The sequence below is a fragment of the Phoxinus phoxinus genome (genome assembly GCF_949152265.1).
Source record: "Phoxinus phoxinus genome assembly, chromosome: 8".
NCBI classification, from domain to species: domain Eukaryota; kingdom Metazoa; phylum Chordata; class Actinopteri; order Cypriniformes; family Leuciscidae; genus Phoxinus; species Phoxinus phoxinus.
The window spans coordinates 6,505,760-6,523,878 of record NC_136883.1 but is presented as its reverse complement, the minus strand read 5'-3'; the positions used below and the strand labels follow the sequence as shown (position 1 = coordinate 6,523,878).

The following is an 18,119-nucleotide window of genomic DNA, read 5'->3' as shown; positions in this document are numbered from 1 at the left end:
TTAACTCACCTATCTGCAATTTTCTAGCAAGTCTGAAGACCTTGACAAGCTTGATCTGGTGTGTTTGATTAGGGTTTGGAACTTAACTCTGCAGGGGAGTGGCCCTCCAGGACCGGATTTGAGGAACCCTACTCTAGAGTTTCAGAAGAGATCTCAATAATTCTTCAAACTCTGCTTCAGATTTGCCAAGATACCAAATGCTACAATCAAAAGTCAGAGATCACATTACGAACTCCAGTGTTTCTCATCAAATTCTTCCCGAGACAACCATTCATTTTAAAGCTCTATACCAGGGGCTCTCAACTCTGGCCCTCGAGCTCCACTTTCCTGCAGAGTTTTGCTCCAACCCTAATCAAACACACTTGAACAAGCTAATCAAGGTCTTCAGCCTTACTAGAAAAGTACAGGCTAGTGAATTTGATCAAGGTTGGAGCTAAAGTGGACCTGGAGGGCCAGAGTTGAGAACCCCTGCTCTATACTCTCTATGCGTGTGTCAGGTTTAGTTCTGTTCAGTTTGATTGTGTTGCAGTTTGCCTGTTCCTGTTTGCCTGTGTTCTAGGGGTCGTTTACGCGACACCGTTTTCAAATAGAAAGGAATCACTTTTTTTTACGTGCTTTGGATAATTATTTACTCGACAACAGCATTTTGGGTGTGAACCAAAGACAGTTTTTTTAAAATGCGGTTTGAAATCGCTGGTGTTTCTGACGTCACAAACTATCTTGTAACCAATCACGTCAACGTGTGATTGTCAACGAGTGGATCCCTGAGCTGGTGCGAGTGAGTGGAGTTGGGCCTAATTTGCATATCCATATAGAACCGTGTGTACTAAACGAGGCAAGGGTATAGATTTAGATTTGAGCTATTTTAAGGCATGAAGAGGAAAAAACGTTTAAATATGTCCTTTTGGTGATCAAAGATGAGTTTTAAGGGATTACATTATTGACTACAGGGGAACTTTAAGCCCTTAGTTCCGTTTGTTCAGTGTTCATTCTCTTAATAAAATTAAGAAAAGTGACAAATCTGATATTTCAGTGAATTGTACCCGAGACCTTCATGAAGTCTTTTGAACTATGAAAGATCAACCACTGAGCAATGCAATTTTCCAGGCTGCAAAAGCACTTGTATGTAAATCAATCCAACAACCAAATCGATTACACTCAGCACTCAGTATATGACAGCACAATCACCCAGAAAGCCATGGAAGCACACAAATTCTTGCGAAACAAGCCAGAATGCCATTAAACAGCAATAATTAAAAGTTATTTATGACACGAGCGATAGAAATATATCACCCCAGCCACAAAGAGCTTTTCTTTCGCTTATTGTGTTCAGTTATATTACATTTCTTGGCCTGGTTCCTGTCTATAATAATTCTGTCATCTCCTGTATTTAGTGATTAAATCTAAGTTTTGCACGTCTGAACATAATTTGGATCGGTAGTCTAGTCTATGTAGACAAATTATGACGTGATTGACTGTAGCACATATGGTGCCACTGTGAACACTCTCACCCCCTGCTGGATATCAATCACACTGCATCGCTTTTGTGATACCCCTGACAGTAGAATGTTGACATTTGCTGCCAATATTGACTGTTTTTGACTCAAACTAGAGGCCAATCATAAAGTCAGAAACAGCTGCCGCAGTCTTCATAACATATTTGCCCCAATATTCTGCCAAAAAACCCCAGTGGCTTAACACCCACGAACAGCTGCTCAGTTTGGTTACATGAGAGAATGTGTATTTGCTGGAATGCATTATGTCTGATTGTTTTTGCTGGCATTTTTGCATAAATAGTAAGTTCTAAAAGTACAGTCCTCATAAGGGGAGCACCTAAGTGCATGCACTTTTACTGAGCCTACATGCTAAAAATAAAAATGCATAAACAACATGATTCTTTTAGCGGATCTTATGCAATATTTATTTGGTTGGTTGACTGCATTCTCATAACAACCTTATTTACTTAGGAAAAAGTTAACGGTCCAATCTAGCTAGAAGCTAATATTATTAGCCTGTGGGGATCACTGCACTGCCGAATAGCTTTTGCGTTTTATCCGCTGAATACAAAGGGAACGGCTGCTTTCAGCTCTGATGCAAGGATTACAGAAGAAACCTTTTTACCTTCGCACCTCAACAGCATCGACTGAAATTCACACATATATTTGCTTTCAGTCTCTCAGGTTGTGAGAACGTAGCCTCCCGCAACCTTTGAGACAATGATGTTTTAAAGTGTTATTCATCTTGCCTTGTACACGTAAAACTGAAAATGTTTGTAAAAGGAGTTTATTTTTGTAGTGCTCTGTTGCTGCCTGCTGTACTTTGTATTGAATAGTTCCCCTAAAAATGAAATAGGTGTCACCCTCATGCCGTTCCATGACTTTTTGAGTGCAACATTCACATCTTAAATTCCATAGAATCAAGTCCTTGCCCATTTTTTTCTCTTTCAAATATACTCGCATATACGTCAAAATATGGAAGAAAATCTCTGTCGCTATATTTCCTTTTCATTGTTGTGCTTCTAACACTGCCATCATCTTCTTTAAGTTTTAAGCTCAAGTACCATGCCTTTTATAACATTGACTTGTATGCTGCTTTCGTTGTGGAATATGTTGTCAATTTTAGGCCTAACTGTTTAGTAAATTATGTATTTGAGTAAAAGAAGTAAACAGAGAATTCCACCCTGCGTTTTCTTCATGCTGCAGTGTAAACACCGTCATGTTTTCATTATCTGTGGTCAGCTGGTGCTGTGTCAACATGGAACCTCTAATATTTGTGATTGGAATGGTTTATTTCTGATAGGATGAATCAAGCATTAATTGAGATGATTCACAATTCTCTCTCTTTCTGTTCTCCTGCAGAAAAGCCGATGCCACAGGGTCCTCCTGGCGGTATATTTGGCGTCTTGGGAGTGGTGTTGGTTGGCGGACTGATTGTAGGAGTGGTGGTCACAATATGTATGGTGTACAGGAGAGGAAAGAAGCCCCGTACGGAAACAGACAACGATCTGTAAGTACTTCCCTCACAGGTGACATTGATTGTGGGCACTTTTTGCAATGGCCAATTTTGTCCCCACCACTTAATAAAATAGCTTGCACTCCTGCAGGAATCTATAACATCCAACAGGGGAAGCATCAAGTAGAAGTTGTATTTCATTTGTGGGATTTCAGTGAAATCACAAAGCAAAATGCAAACACATCTGTTCCCGCTGCTGATCTAAATCTACTGACACACAGCTGCAATCCTGGTTTATAATAATAATACAAATATATAATAATTATAATGAAAAATAAAATGTACATTAGGAGTTTTTTTTCTTTTTTGCGGGGGGCATTTTTCTAATAATATGTTTTTGTCTATATTTCAGTTTTGACTTGGAATTTTTTTTTTCTCAATTTTGATGACATTACACACACACACACACACACACACACACACACACACACACACACACACACACACACACACACACACACACACACACACAGACGCACACATTATTGTACATCTATCTTTATGAGGACATTCATTGACACAATGCAATCTCCCCTAACATTACCCATCACAACTAAGTGCGTAACCCGAACCCTTACCCTAAACCTACCCTTAACCTAATTATAACCGTATCCCTAAAACCAAGTTTTGACCCTTAAACTGGCCTTTTAAGGGGTCTCAGAAATTGAGGACCGGCCAAAAAGTCCTGTTTGTCCTCACTCCAATGGTCTACAACTCAAACTGGCCCTCACAAAGATAGTTGTACAAGTACACACACACACACACACACACACACACACACACACACACACACATTTGTATTTGCTTTTGAAAAATTACTGATCTGATCAGGATAGAAAATCTATTGTTACAAGAACATTCAAATTGATTACTGCAAAATCCACAGTAATGATAATCAAGTTATAGTGACCTCTTACTGCTTTTTACTAAATAAACACAAAAGAAACATCACTTAAAGGTAGCACATTATAATTATTAGGTAGCAAAATTATTATAATTATTAGGCAGCAAAAATAAAATACAACAAGTGCAATATCCCCAAAACTTGATGCAAAGATCTTTTTTGAAACACAGCATATTTTTTTTTTTTTTGTCCCATCCATTATGATCACAACTGTCAATTATCGTATTTAAATAAGGTTGTCAATTATCGTATTTAAATAAATGAGTGAAACAATTATTTGAGTGAACAATATGAGTGAAACTTTTAACATTATTAGGAACTATACGGTTATCCGGACCAAACGTGTGTCTTTTAGTCCCGTATAGTCCATATAGTCATCCCTGATTGGTCTTAACCCCAGTGACGGGTAGGTTTAGGGGCGGGGTTAGGGGTAGGCCATCGTGTGATTGGTCTTAACCCCAGTGACGGGTAGGTTTAGAGGCGGGGTTAGGGGTAGGCCATCGCGTGGTCCGGATAACAGTAAACATGATATAATGGAAGCTTGTTTCCTCATTAACTCATAATTGCTAGAAATAAATTTAGAATTGTGAGACAAAACAATTTGCATAATTACCTTTTTTTACCTTTTTTTTTATTCCTTAGCACAGGTATCGTCAGCAAAGATATTGCAATATGATTGTTAATCTGATGTGTCACCCAGACCTACTTGGAAATTACCAAGCACCCTACAACAGGCTAAATCTGTGGATCCATACATCACATTTACTATTTAACAAAACAGCGAAAATGCATTTTATATTATTTGTGGATAACCTTAATGAACTTGTATTAATGCAGACTGCTTTTGAGGGTTGAAGAAAGAGAAGGTTGAAACCGTAATGCAGAGCCTGTCATTGTCACTAAGAAGATTTACACTCCAGAAATGCCAGCGACCCAGCTGGAGTGAACATTTAAGACTTCAGCGTTTGTCTCTGAAAGCAGGCCTATTACTCATATCATCCTTCCGGGCTACTGGGTACCTTAATGAAAGAAAAACCTTTGATACTTTGGGGTCATCACACTTAAAATATTGAAGAAAGAAGCATTTATGAATGCATCTCTCATTTTGCTGTTAGTGGATGCACTTGATTGCTTAAGAGCATGTTACCTATTTGTTAAAGAGGCTTGGTGATTGCTATGTAGACCTGATTTGTCCATTTCTTGGTTTGAGAGACAGGTGTTTCAATCAGGGCTGATTGCAGGAGGCACATCAGATTAGCACCAGAGCCTGTCAAATCCCAAAGCATGACAGATAAACAGAACACTTGACAGTCGGTGGATTTTAAGCGCACACTTCACAAAACTCAAGGCTACGTGGGAACTTGGAAAGACCGAAAACTTTGGCCTTGATGATCTACATTGATTACCATATCTATGGTTGAAACGGTTATTTTTATTATAAGTTACGATTCTGGGCTGTGTTTCCCAAAATAAACTACTGTACGAATCATCTAATAATTACAGAATTTCCTAAAGCATCGTAACTGAAGAAGTTATTAAACATTGTCGTATACAAGTGATCCGGAGTAATCGTAGTGCTGTGGAGACAGAAACCTGGGACATCTGCAAAATTACATCTAATAATATTACATTTATTCATATTTTATTTACTTTTATACAAAAACAAAAATGTACACGAATAAGTACGTAGATAAATTCTGTTTTTAAATGAAAAAATTATAAAAATTCACAAAAGGAAAAAAAAAAAAATCAAAGTTCACAAACAAGAGATACTGAACTAGATATATTTATAAGATAAAAACACTTTATATTATTATTTATTTATTTTTATTATTAAACGTTAAATATAGCCAAATGTATGTTTATGCAAAAACATATATAGGCTATGTTTAGATGTAAAAAAAAAATACTGATCAATAATTATTATTTTTTTGTTCTTTGCTTGCAGCCAATGATCTTATCAGAAGATGTATCAATTTATCTTTTGTTGGCAGATAGCAATATCTTAAATTCTTACAGTATGTATGATTTCAAATTATATTATTAAAGTAGTATTGACAGCAGATGGTGAATAAATCAGCAATATGTGCATCATATGACACTGACTTTTGACCTGATGTGGTCCAGGGTAACTCAGTCCTGACAATCTTTCCTACTTTAATTTGTTAAGCCGAGACTGCCGAAACATATTGCATACATAGGACCTGCAACCCATTCCCAGCTATTCCCTCTGAGACCTTTCCTAAAATGCTCAATGAGCAGGCCAAAATCCAATGTGGCCACTCTTCTTATAAAAAATATGAACGACAGGAGATGAATGTGTGGACATATGTCTTTCTTCTCTGCCATATTGAGACGTGGACCCTGACTGCTTCCCGAGTGGGTCACATTAGCAACTTCTTTAGTCATGCTTCACAAAAACATTGAATCATAGCTACTAATATCACTTTTAACCCATACTGAGTCACTTGCATCAGCAAAAGCACCATATTACAGTTTATCCCCATTTTACGTGTGATTATTAAAGTTAGCGGTAATCTGTCCTTCTGAGAGAATAATTCATCCCTTGCAGGAGAGTGTTGGCTTCTGTCCTTCATGGGAATATCGCCCTGGCAAACCAGTGTGAGGGTGCATGAAATCTGGCACAGGATCCACCTGAGTTCCTAATTACATCACTGATGAAATTATGATGCTCATTTGAGAGACCCTCTAAAAATCCATGCCATTTCATTTTGTGAATTATTTTGGTTTGGAAGCAGAACTAGGCATCAGATGCTCTGAAGAGCACTGGTCTGTTCAACTGTGAGAAGCATCCCAACCATCCAAATATTCAAGGACACTTGGAATGAAATGACATGCAATTAATTTCTTGACTTGTCTTTTTTTTCTCCCTAAAACACAATAAAAATGCATTTTGAGGGGCATACACTAAAAAATAATGATGTGTTTCTACTTTCCAAAAGGGACCTCTAAAATAAAGTGTTACCAAAAATTATTACAAGTTACTAATTATTTAAAACGGTTCAACATGAAAAGCATGATAACTTTCAAGTAATGGCGGAAGTCATTGTAAGCTTTTGAGGCTTTGTTAAGGTAATTGCTTCCGACATATTTGGAAACACTTGAGCCATTACTAGTTGGGTTACCATGGTCTTCACTGATACTGACCCAAATGACCATAATGCCTTAAGAAGGATGTAGTAACACTTGAGTTTTAACTATCCAAAACCTTACAAAAACCTCAAAAGCTTACACTGACCTCAGTCATTACTAAAGTTATCATGCTTTTCACTTTAGAATACTGATACAAATAATAAGTAATTCCTTTAGAATGATGTAGTAACACATGAGTCATTACTAGTGGGTGATCTTCACTTCAGAATGAATGATTCATTATGTATTATTCATATTAATTATTAACTTGTATAGTTATTAGTAGTCTTCTGGGAGGTATATTCTGAAAATAGTTAATGTGTTTTAAACTAAATGGATTCATCAGGAATTTGCTCCTGGATAACCAGCCCGATCTCATGAAGGGTGTATCTATACCACACATTTTATTTCTCGTGCCATTTATACCCCAAGAATAGTTTTTGCGTGCAAATGACACGCACTTTATGATGTGTAATACGCAAGCACTCCACACCCCTAATCCTACCCAAGGGGTTTACAGTGCATAGCATATGCACGCAAAAAAAAATAACATTTTTGGCGTATAAATGGCACGAGAAATCAAATTTGTGGTATAGATACGCACTTTCATGAGATCGTGTTGGGATAACAGCACATGTAGGACTCTTAGCTGTTTGTTTGCCACCTTCTGCTGTCCCTCTGTGATTTACTCAGGATGTGTTATTTTCCCTGCCTAAATGTAATTTCTTTTGTTTGCCATGACTGTCGTTATTTATGAAGGAAAAATAAGTGGGTTTTCAAATCATCATAATTTAACTTAGTGCTTTTGTTTTCCCACAAGTATCCTGAATTTACCACCCAGCAGTAAATGGAGCACTTGTGTTTGTCGGCAAATGTAAATCACGTCGTGCAGCTGCAATAAGTGTCAAAACGGAGCGCTCTGCTGTGGCTCTAACACGCACCCAGTCGCACCTTTTATCTGTGTCGAGAGTCAATCCGCTTCAGCCGTCCCAGTGAAACGGCACCTAAGATGGAGTAGTCTGCTGAAGACCTGGCATCTCTCTCGCAATCAATCCACAGGCCTAAAGAGACAAATAAAGCACACTGATTTTGTCTCAGAGGAATGAATTAGGAACAAATGAGGCTCTCTCTCTCTCTCTCTCTCTATCTCTCTCTCTGACTGTATCACTGTCTTTCTCTGCTGCTTTGCTTCAGTAACCACTCTTTCTCTCTCTCTCTCTGGATCCTAGCATTGCAGTGGCTGATAGCTGTGTGACAAAGCCAGAGGCCCCTGGGAATGAGGCCCCAGAGAAGCCTGAATCCCCCACCAGGAAAGTAAAGGCCACGGCCTACTAGTCAACCTCCTTTCCGAATTTCCCCTCATAGAGTTTCTGTGTGGCATGATAGCCTAGCAGTGTCCGTTGAGCTCTGCGTGAGCAGCATTTGAGCATGATTAGGAAATATTGTGATGAATTCCACAAAAGACCAGTGGGGGAGAGTGGGGAGTGTGGTAACAAGGGGTGATTCATAAGATCATCAGATGAACCAATTAGAAATGAGCTACTGCCGTGGAATCACTGCTGTACGTGAGCATCGACATGGAGCGACAATAGAAATCGACAAAAGACTCTTCGTACAAACCCAGGGATTTTCAGGCCAAAAAAAAAAAAAAAGATTTGCGTCAGCAAAGTAAAATTTCAATCTTTATCAGTGAGATAAAGTTTAAAAGGTAACAATTTACAATAAGGTTAATTAGTTACACTGTAAACTAAAAAATATTAGCCAAGAAGTTTCCTCAAATTAAGTTAAGAAATTGAAATTTTAAGTAAGTAACTGGCAGATTTTTATTTTGTACTCGTACATTTTAATTGTTCTTAACTTTAAATGTTTGAGTGCACTAATTCATACATTAACTTAAAACTTTCATGTGTTATCAATGTGAACACTTTTATTAGTATAAACTTAACTAGTGCTAACACACTATTTGTTAACATGTTAACAATAATATGTTATACAGAATAACTTGCTGTATGCAATATAAAGGTTTTATACTTGCTCTCAGATCAAGCTCATGCACTTGTCACCATGATGTAACTATCCTAAAACCAACATTAACAGAAATTCTTCTAAATTAGCATAACAAAACATTAATCACAATTAAATATCACACTTAACATTAATCTTGCAAACCCCCCAATATATTACACTTAATTTGATAATTTACTCTCCATTTCGAGTGCCATCGGCAAAGGGTGCTGGGAAATATAAATCCCAGCCGTTTCAGTTAAACTTAAGTTTGTCTAAATTACAAGAAATGATATCATAAAACTCAAAACACTGAAACAGTTCAAGTTACTTAAAATATATCACTTCTGTGAACTTGAAATAAAGAAAAAAGTGCTAAACTCATAAAAGTTAATTTGACTGAACTAATTAGTTTAATTTAAGTTTGTCCTACTCAAACCACTTAATTATTTTGAGCGTTAGGGTTTACAAGTTCAGTGCCTTGGTTAACATGAACTAAGAATGAACAATACTTAATTTATACAGCATTTATTAATCTTAGTTCATATTCATTTCAACATTTACTAATACATTATTAAAATAAAAAGGTTGTATGTGTTAACATTAGTTAATGTTATGTGAACTAATAATCTATCTTTGATGTGGTGACATAATGATTGAATTAATTTGCAAAGTATTATCTGACGTTCATGTTAAGGTATGAGTTGTAGATTTTGGTTTGCATCAGACAAATCAAGGAATTATATCAAAGTCACCTGGCACAAAATTATATAATATAATAAATGTTGATAAGTCTCAGAAAACATTTATATGAAGTTATTGCTAATACTTTCAACTAATATTTGTTCAACTTCAGATTTTTCTGTTTTGACCAGACCACACACGCAGTAGTTTTTGGATGACTTTGCAGGAACCAAAGACGAAGAAAGGCCTAAATGATGTGTGCAAGCTGCAAAATTAAGCTTTTTGAAGTGTGCACTTTCATCATGCACTCTTTTGATGAAAAGTTATTTGTCTAACTATTATTCCTCAAGAGGTTTCTCGGTTTACTTCTAAAACAAAAATTACTTTATACTGACCCACACTGAAAACTCTGCTCAATATGCTAAAAACATGTCTCCCTGCCTCCGTTGGTCTCTTTTCTCTCCTTGTGTTGCCTTGCAAGCATGTATATGTCTGCATGTTCAGAATACGTGTCCCTGGTGAACAGTAGTCCTCATCTGCTTGTTGCCGGTGTTTCAGTGATAGAGCTGTTGTTTCTGTGCTTGTATATGTCTGTACTTCTGTTAGGAACCATTTTAACTTCATTAGATATTAAAAAAAATTAAACTTGCTCAAAAGATTTTTCAAAACATTGATCGCAATACAGCAGATTTCGGTGTGATGGTAAGGATATGCATGGTCATGACATTGCTCACTTTTTAAAAAAAAGAAATGAACACAACATGATAATTGTCAGCCAATTAACCTTTAAATTATTTTAATAAAAAAAATTGTTTCTTGATTAAAGTGCAAATATTCTGATCTGTTTGGTAATGACCTAATAAAGATACTCTCAGATCATTATTAAAAATCTTACAATAAGTTACATTTCTGATCTTCAAACTGTTACGTGGCTGTCCAAGTAGAATGTATTATGTATTTATGTATTTTTGGGGTTAAAAAAAAAACAGTTGTAATCTAAAATAATTGAAAAGGTAATGACACCAGTATTGGGGGAATAGGCTATTTGTTAAAATTTTTAATAAATAAATGGCAAATTAACATTTCTACACTGAAAAAAATTAAAAATAAGTTAAACTTAAAAAAAGTAAAACTATTATAATAAATTGTTTATTTTATTTGTTCATGCTGAGAGACAAAGCAAAGATTCTTTATCTTTATCATCGTCGCTGCCCGATGAAACTTACGTAGGTCCAAAATGGTTACTTTGCAGGAAGTGAAAAAAACACCGTAATTTCAAAATTAGTTGAACGTAGCGTTGTCATACTTGGTACGGCATCTTTAAATGTAACCATATTCTTGCCAGTGTAATGATATAATCCACATTTGACGAAAATCGTGTTTAAATGGGCATACGTGCATATTTGACAGTAACGCTGGTCGATACGTGTTCTTCCGATCATTAATTAGAATGGCCAAGTCACGTTTCATATTGACAGATGAATAGGCTACGCTCAGTTTATTAAATAGCCTACGTCTCAGTTTATTAAATACGCTCAGTTTATTAAATGTCTACTTTTTACCTCTTAAAATTTAGAATGCCAACCATTATAATGCAGTATTTCACCTGCCAGAAAGTGAATATTTCGCAAAACTGCAATGGAAACAGTTTTTGTCACCTGACTTTTGGGGTCCGTGTACACAAATAATAATAATAATTATAATATAGGAGGCGCGGACTCGAACACTTGCATTTTCCTATCAACAGTGGAAACAACTTAAAATAATCTATCATTTCTGGTCATACAGAAAATAATAATACATTATTCGCAACTACTTTTATTTGTGTAAACTCACAATAACAAGAAAAAATTGTGCTTTTGTAAAATAAAATAAAACAATCAGGCGCGCTTTCATGATTTTTTTTTCGTGAACTGGAGCACGAGAACTGAAACAAAATATAGCCTATATAGGCTAAAGCTTGAAATGTCCACTTTAAAACGAACAAATTCGAATCGAAAGCTAATACATTCTGATTATGTAATCCGTATGAAAGGTGCATTTCTCTCTAAAGGCGCATCCGCTTAACAGCGGAGATGGAGATGTGTTTTTAGCCGAGACTGAATTAGAAAACAACAGTTTATTAATAAACAATTAAAATGCCTCGTTATTTGTTCAGACATTATCATTAGCCTCACCTATAAATCACCGGTTTAAGATGAAACTTCACGAGACCGGCGCGGTGAGATGCCTCCACAAGGTCGGAGATACGCGGCGTGATTGACAGCGTTGACACCAAATGGATATACGTGAAAATCAGATGACATGATTTCACAACTTAGAAGGCTTCACAAATGAACCTGGACATTCTATCCGTCGAAAAATCTCAAAATCGGCAAAATGGATACATGCGGTTTTCATCGGACAGCGACGTTATGTTTCTTGATCGTTTAAAAATAAGAGCTCATTCTATAGAGAGGATTGTGTCATTCAGTGTGATGTTTATGCACTGATTTGTTTAATAGAGTGGTCTTGAAGGTGAAGAACATATCAAAGCTTTTCAAAGTCTTGACAAAGAGTCTGGCTATCTTTAAGAGTCTGGCACATCTATAAGAGTATGTGAACTCAATGCCTGTTGACAGCTTTATCGTGACATGTGTAAGAAATAGTCAATTCCTATAATTTTCAGTCCTCATGGAGGCCTACATGGCACAACGGTTGGTTGCTGGTCATGAAAAGCACTGCTGGCAGTTCAAATAGTCAATCACTGAGATTCAATTCTCAATGGATGGGCAGTCTGTGAAAACAGATAAAGGCACAATACAATAAGTCATAATTTGTATCCCTAGGGATAAGTTTGTGATAATAATTCATTTTATGTTGACACAGAGGTATATAATCGATGCAGTCTATTTCCTTGATTCTAAATGTGTTCCTGTGTACGGTAATAATGTGGCACTATTTGATTCTAGAGAGCAGTGTGGCCCATAAGTGGACTGGTATTGACTTCTGACAAGCAGAGCTGAATGGATATTAAAGGCTCTGCTGCAATAATTTAACTTCCGGGCACTAGCAGAAAACATGTTACAGTGACAGGGCTATGACAGGGTTGATTATAAGCCCAAAACAACAATATGGATTGGCTTTGGGTTCAATAGAAGACATTTCACAGCACCTTTCATTTGCTGCATTTTAGCATCCAAATAATTGAGCTTGAATGACTCACACACACACACACACGCGCGCACACACGCGCGCACACACACACACACACACACACGCACGCACACACACACACACACACACACACACACACACACACACTATAATTTAGAATCAGCTAAATGTATGTGTATATGTATATACACACACATTTAGCTGATTCTAAATATATGATAGATTGATAGACAGCCAGACCCGATCTCACGACAATTCATACATATTTTAAGAGGGGGCTAATTCGTCCGAATTTGAATTTGTATGATTTTTGGCAAGTCTAATTATTTGAATTTGTACGAATTACCTACCCCTGATACTTGGGTTTAGATCGTACAAATCGTACGAATCATATGAATTCGTACTAGTGAGGTCGTACGAATTCGTACGAATTTGCCACCTTGAATTCACTCTGACAAATTCGTACGAATTGGTCGTGACATAGCATTGGACAGAGATATAGATAGATTAGTTAGTTAGTTATTGTCTAGTCTGATAAAGAAGACACATAATAAGATCCTAAATATAATTTCCTAACTCTTTTAACAGTAATTCTGAATCACAGAGGATCCTATCTGAGACAAAGGGCAGCACATCATTGGCTACTCTATATCAGATTGTGTTCCCCCCCGTTGCATGATTAGAAGTGTCATTAGCATTTAAATTACCAAATAAGATTGTGATCAACAGAGATCAATGGAGGTGCCGGAGACTGGCTTCACTTCACATCCTGCCCACGGAGATTTTTGGACCTGAAGTCATGAAGAAACACAACATAAACTTGGCTTTAGCCACAGGCTGAGCTGCAGCTCTGATTGTAAGAAAAAAGGCAAACAAACTAAAAAAAAGACATCATATTTAAACCCTCTCTTCTTCTCTGCGGATTTAGACGGCATCTCTCGACTGATAGCCTCACTTCCTTTGTCAAAGGATCACAGAAAGTAATTTTCCTTCTTTCTCTGTCTCTCCTCCCTTCTTCCTAACCCTTTCTCATAGATTACTCTTTTCAGAGCAGGGATTAGCTATGTTTTCTCTCTATCCCTGTCAAATCTCCCCTCTTAAGCTGCCCTGAGCTTTTCGTGGCCAACAGACCAAGAAGAAGGGTAGGTCGTGAAGGTGGCCAGACCTGCACTTCTATGTTTTCTGCCAAAAATGGCTACATCATCGTTCATGCGGGTTCAAGTATATGGATGCACCAGTCAACCTGTAGGGCTATTCATGTCAGCATACTTTAAATCCTACCTAGTGGTAGACTGGATTCACATTTGCATTAGACATAAATCCTTAGTTTGTTTCTGATGCAGTCTGGCATCATAATGCACTCTGTGTCCAAGAAGTCTGTGTTTACTCTGAGATTTGCATTGGCTTACTGTAAATAATTACTCAGATATTGGCACATTTCTTATAAAGACATGCTGTCAAAAAACAATAACATCTAAATATGAAGGATTTCTTTCTCTCCGTGATGGCTTATAACTCTTTCCCTGCCATTGACAGAAGTTTCCGGACTTCTGTGTTTGCACTGTTATATGGTAGGGAGCGCTGTGACATATTCTTAAAGAGTACTGAATCTCCTGATCAAAAGACATCTAAGGCCCCGTTTACACGTACATGGTTGTTTTGAAAAACGGAGACATTTCCTTTCGTTTGTGCCCTTCGTTTACACGCAAATGGAGAATTCGCCTCTGAATACGATTCTTTCTAAAAACTCCGGCCAGATTGGAGATTTTGGAAACTTTTTTTGCACGTTTGCATGTAAACTGAGAAAAACTAAGTTTTCTAGACTATTTTCGGGATTCTGATTGGCTAACGTGGGCTTGAGCTTCTCGTTACACTGCCACCTACAGGTTTGGCATGCTCTTGACGGCATATACACGGGTTCGTGTAAACAAACACTTTTCTGAAAACTGACAGGTGTGCACAATGTTATTTTTGAAAACGGAGAGGCATGAAATGTCCATTTATGAAAATAGCCATCCATGTGTAAACGACGTACTGTTCTTCTTCTGAAGAAGAAGCAGAAACAAGCCATAGCATGTAAGCAGCTTGATAAATATAGGGTGCTTCTCAATACTCTCAATGATGCTTCCGCGTTTACTCGCTCCTCCGTCCTCTAGCTTGTGATCCGGAAACCGATCGAATTCAGCCATCTTGAAGGATATCTCAATTCTTTATTTGCACCGCGAGGAGGCTAGGAACGAGAAGTGAGGAAGCTTCCATTGGACTCATAAGCGAGGATACACTGGTGTATCATGCGGAAGTCTTTCTTGTTGAGAAACCTAATGCACGTATACATTCTCCTCGCCCTTTACATCTGTCACAATTTTTATTTACGCTTCACCTTTGCAGTTTAAATAAACCATATATCACACATATATCAACAGAGCATCTTGCCTTATCTTTATCTTTTATTTCTTAATTTCTTAAATAACCGTAGTTTAACAACATAAGGGCAGATCCTTTGAGCGCAGCTGATGACGCAGTGAAGTGACGCTCGAGTGACCAAGAATATTCCAACATACAAATAAGCTTTCTTCTATTCCTCCGTCCTCATTTTCTTTCCTTGCAGCCTTCACTCGCTTCCTACAGGGGGTGGAGCTGAGATGCGAGGAAAGGAAGCGAGGAAAGGAAACGAGGATGCACAAATAAGAAATCAGAAGCACCCTTAGAGAGAGATTCGAAGGAAGTGATGTCATGAAGTCTTTGGGCCCTATTTTAACGATCTGAAACGCAAGTATCAAACGCGAAACACAAGTATTGTGGGCGGATCCCGACGCAAATCTAAAATGGGTTGATCTGAAGTAGCTACAATACTCATAGGAGTGGTTTGGGTGTAACGTGCAATAAACCAATCAGAGCGTCACCTCACATTCCCTTTAAGAGTAGGCGCGCTTGTTCTATGGCGGATTGCTATTATTATGGCGGATTTGCCAGGCGCACGCAATTTACATGATGGTAAAGGAGATTTCGCAGTCTTCAGAATTTTTGTTTCCTGGTTCTTGATGGACAACCCACTTTGTCAGATGTCCTTATATACCTACTGTATGTGTCTTGCCACTATTGATCAAACAGTTTTGATCCGTCATTACTACAATTAGCCTGAATAATTTGGGTAAATGTGTAAGCTAGATTTATGCCTATTTTTTCACATCTTCATGGACACCACAATGGTTTCCCCCGTGTGGTAATATTTTTCCTTGTAATTATGTATGGTTTGCAAAAATGGGAAGTGCTGCATCTGTGTAGATGAGAGAAGCAAAGTGTATGCGCGTTGTCCACACACTACCCTGAAAATAGCATCTGCTAAAGCTAGGGCCCTATGTCTTGAAGGTGGTGTATTTGTGCACTTATTAAAAGATGTTGATAAAAGGAATAATTTGGCATGTTTACACCTATGTAATGGTGTAAAGTCAGCAGTGTTTTTCAAGTGTGTGTGTGTGTGTGTGTGTGTGTGTGTGTGTGTGTGTGTGTGTGTGTGTGTGTGTGTGTGTGTGTGTGTGTGTGTGTGTCTCATCTGTGTGGTTTAATTACAAAGTGTCAACGTCTATAATGATTTTCCGTCTGTGATAAACAAATCAACTAATTTGCAAATAGCTCTTCTTGTTATTTTCCTTCTTATTTAAAGAATAATTAATTCTTTAAAAAAAAGATTGTACAGAATATGGTGAACAACGTGTGCCATTTAAGCCAATGCAGTTGAAATGCAACAGACCTGATATCACTGGGCAGAAACGCGAGTTATTTTCCACTTGCTGTGTCTGGGGCCTTTCTTTCCTGGTGGATTTTAGTTGCCTAATCAATTGTTCAGCTCTGTGATTCATTCCTGGTACACATTTGAATTAAAGCACTATTCTCCATCTCTGCTTGATACCCAATAAGGAAAAAAAAAGGTAAACTACTGTGTACCTCATAAGTCTAATTGGATCAATAATTACATCAATTTTCTCTATAGAGCGAGCGTGTGAAATTCAGAATGGGATCAAAGAGGGAGTGATCCTTTTCTGCGAAAAGAGAAGCTGGAAAGGAGAAAGTTTCTGAATTATTTAGCTGCCTTTCATTATTCTGTCCCTTTGAAGAAAGATAATGGTGCATCTGGAAGTGACGCTGTCTGTCAAGGCTTATCCCTCACCAAATCTCTGTTTCTCTATCTCTCTCTCACACACACAAACACAAACACTCTCTAGCTGTTCTGAAACCTAGTGAGCTACCTACATAGACAGCATTTGAAATTAATTTTCTCAAAAAAAAAAAAAAATCTATCATCCATATGACTTTTTTTTCTTCTTCTGTGGAACACAGAAGGATACTTTTGGAAGAACATTGTGGCTTTCAATATCATGAAAGTGAATGAGGACTGGGGCTAGGAAAGCTCCAAAATGACAAAAAAAATAAAATAAAAAAAACTATAAAAAGTACCATGAATGACTCATGCACTATATTCCAAGCTTTCTGAAGTGTGAGAAATAGACCTAAATTTAAGTTTCCATTTGTGTAAAATCTTGTTATCCAATAATAACAAAAAATGCTCCCAACCCATTATAAATGCATGGAAAATAGTGTAAAGACCTTAAAGCTATTGGTAATTTAATGTAGTTAATCTACAGTCAAGCTACTCTTTTGATAAAACAGTTTGCTGTACTACAAGTTACTAACAGAATGTAGCTAACTACATACTTCACCTCACAATCACCTCTGAGTTGTAAAAAAAACAACCACCAATGGAATTGGTGAGCTTCATCATCCTCTCCAGAGAACAATAGCCTACACTCAGATGCAGCTATCGACAACTGATCCTCATCCAGAGCGCCCAATGACACGCTGTGTCCCCCACTAGAAGGACCTGTGCCATTATCCAGCATTTCGACAGCACACGGCATTCTAGAGGAGTGGGAGTTCTGTGGGGACTGGCCCGTTGGAAGAGCTCCCACTGTAACCCTCAGGTCTCCCAGAGTGTTACCAGATACTGGACTGGGTAAGAGCAGACAGGAGTCGCGACCGCAATGCCGACATGGTCATGCTCTCGCAGTGAGAGCATGAACCATCCACGAACACTATCTCAGCATGCACGTGGCCCAGACATGTGAGACAGTGATTGTGGCCGTCAGATGAGGACAGTAAAGGACTGCATCTAAAAACACATGGACAGAAAGACATCTTTAAAAGACGC

The 18,119-nt window shown here is 37.7% G+C and overlaps 1 protein-coding gene across 11 annotated transcripts in view; it reads left to right on the top strand.

Annotated features, from left to right (window-relative positions):
* The window catches only part of nectin1b (nectin cell adhesion molecule 1b), a 252,864-nt gene that overhangs the window by 177,996 nt on the left and 56,749 nt on the right, over positions 1–18,119 (top strand). For 6 of the 11 annotated variants that reach the window (XM_079621254.1, XM_079621251.1, XM_079621248.1 and 3 more), the window contains one exon: positions 2,859–3,006. In XM_079621254.1, the coding sequence (XP_079477380.1) occupies positions 2,859–3,006 (148 nt within the window). Of the gene's footprint in view, positions 1–2,858; positions 3,007–8,298; positions 8,382–18,119 lie in introns of all 11 variants that reach the window. The other 5 variants (XM_079621250.1, XM_079621245.1, XM_079621257.1 and 2 more) reach the window with 1 other exon arrangement.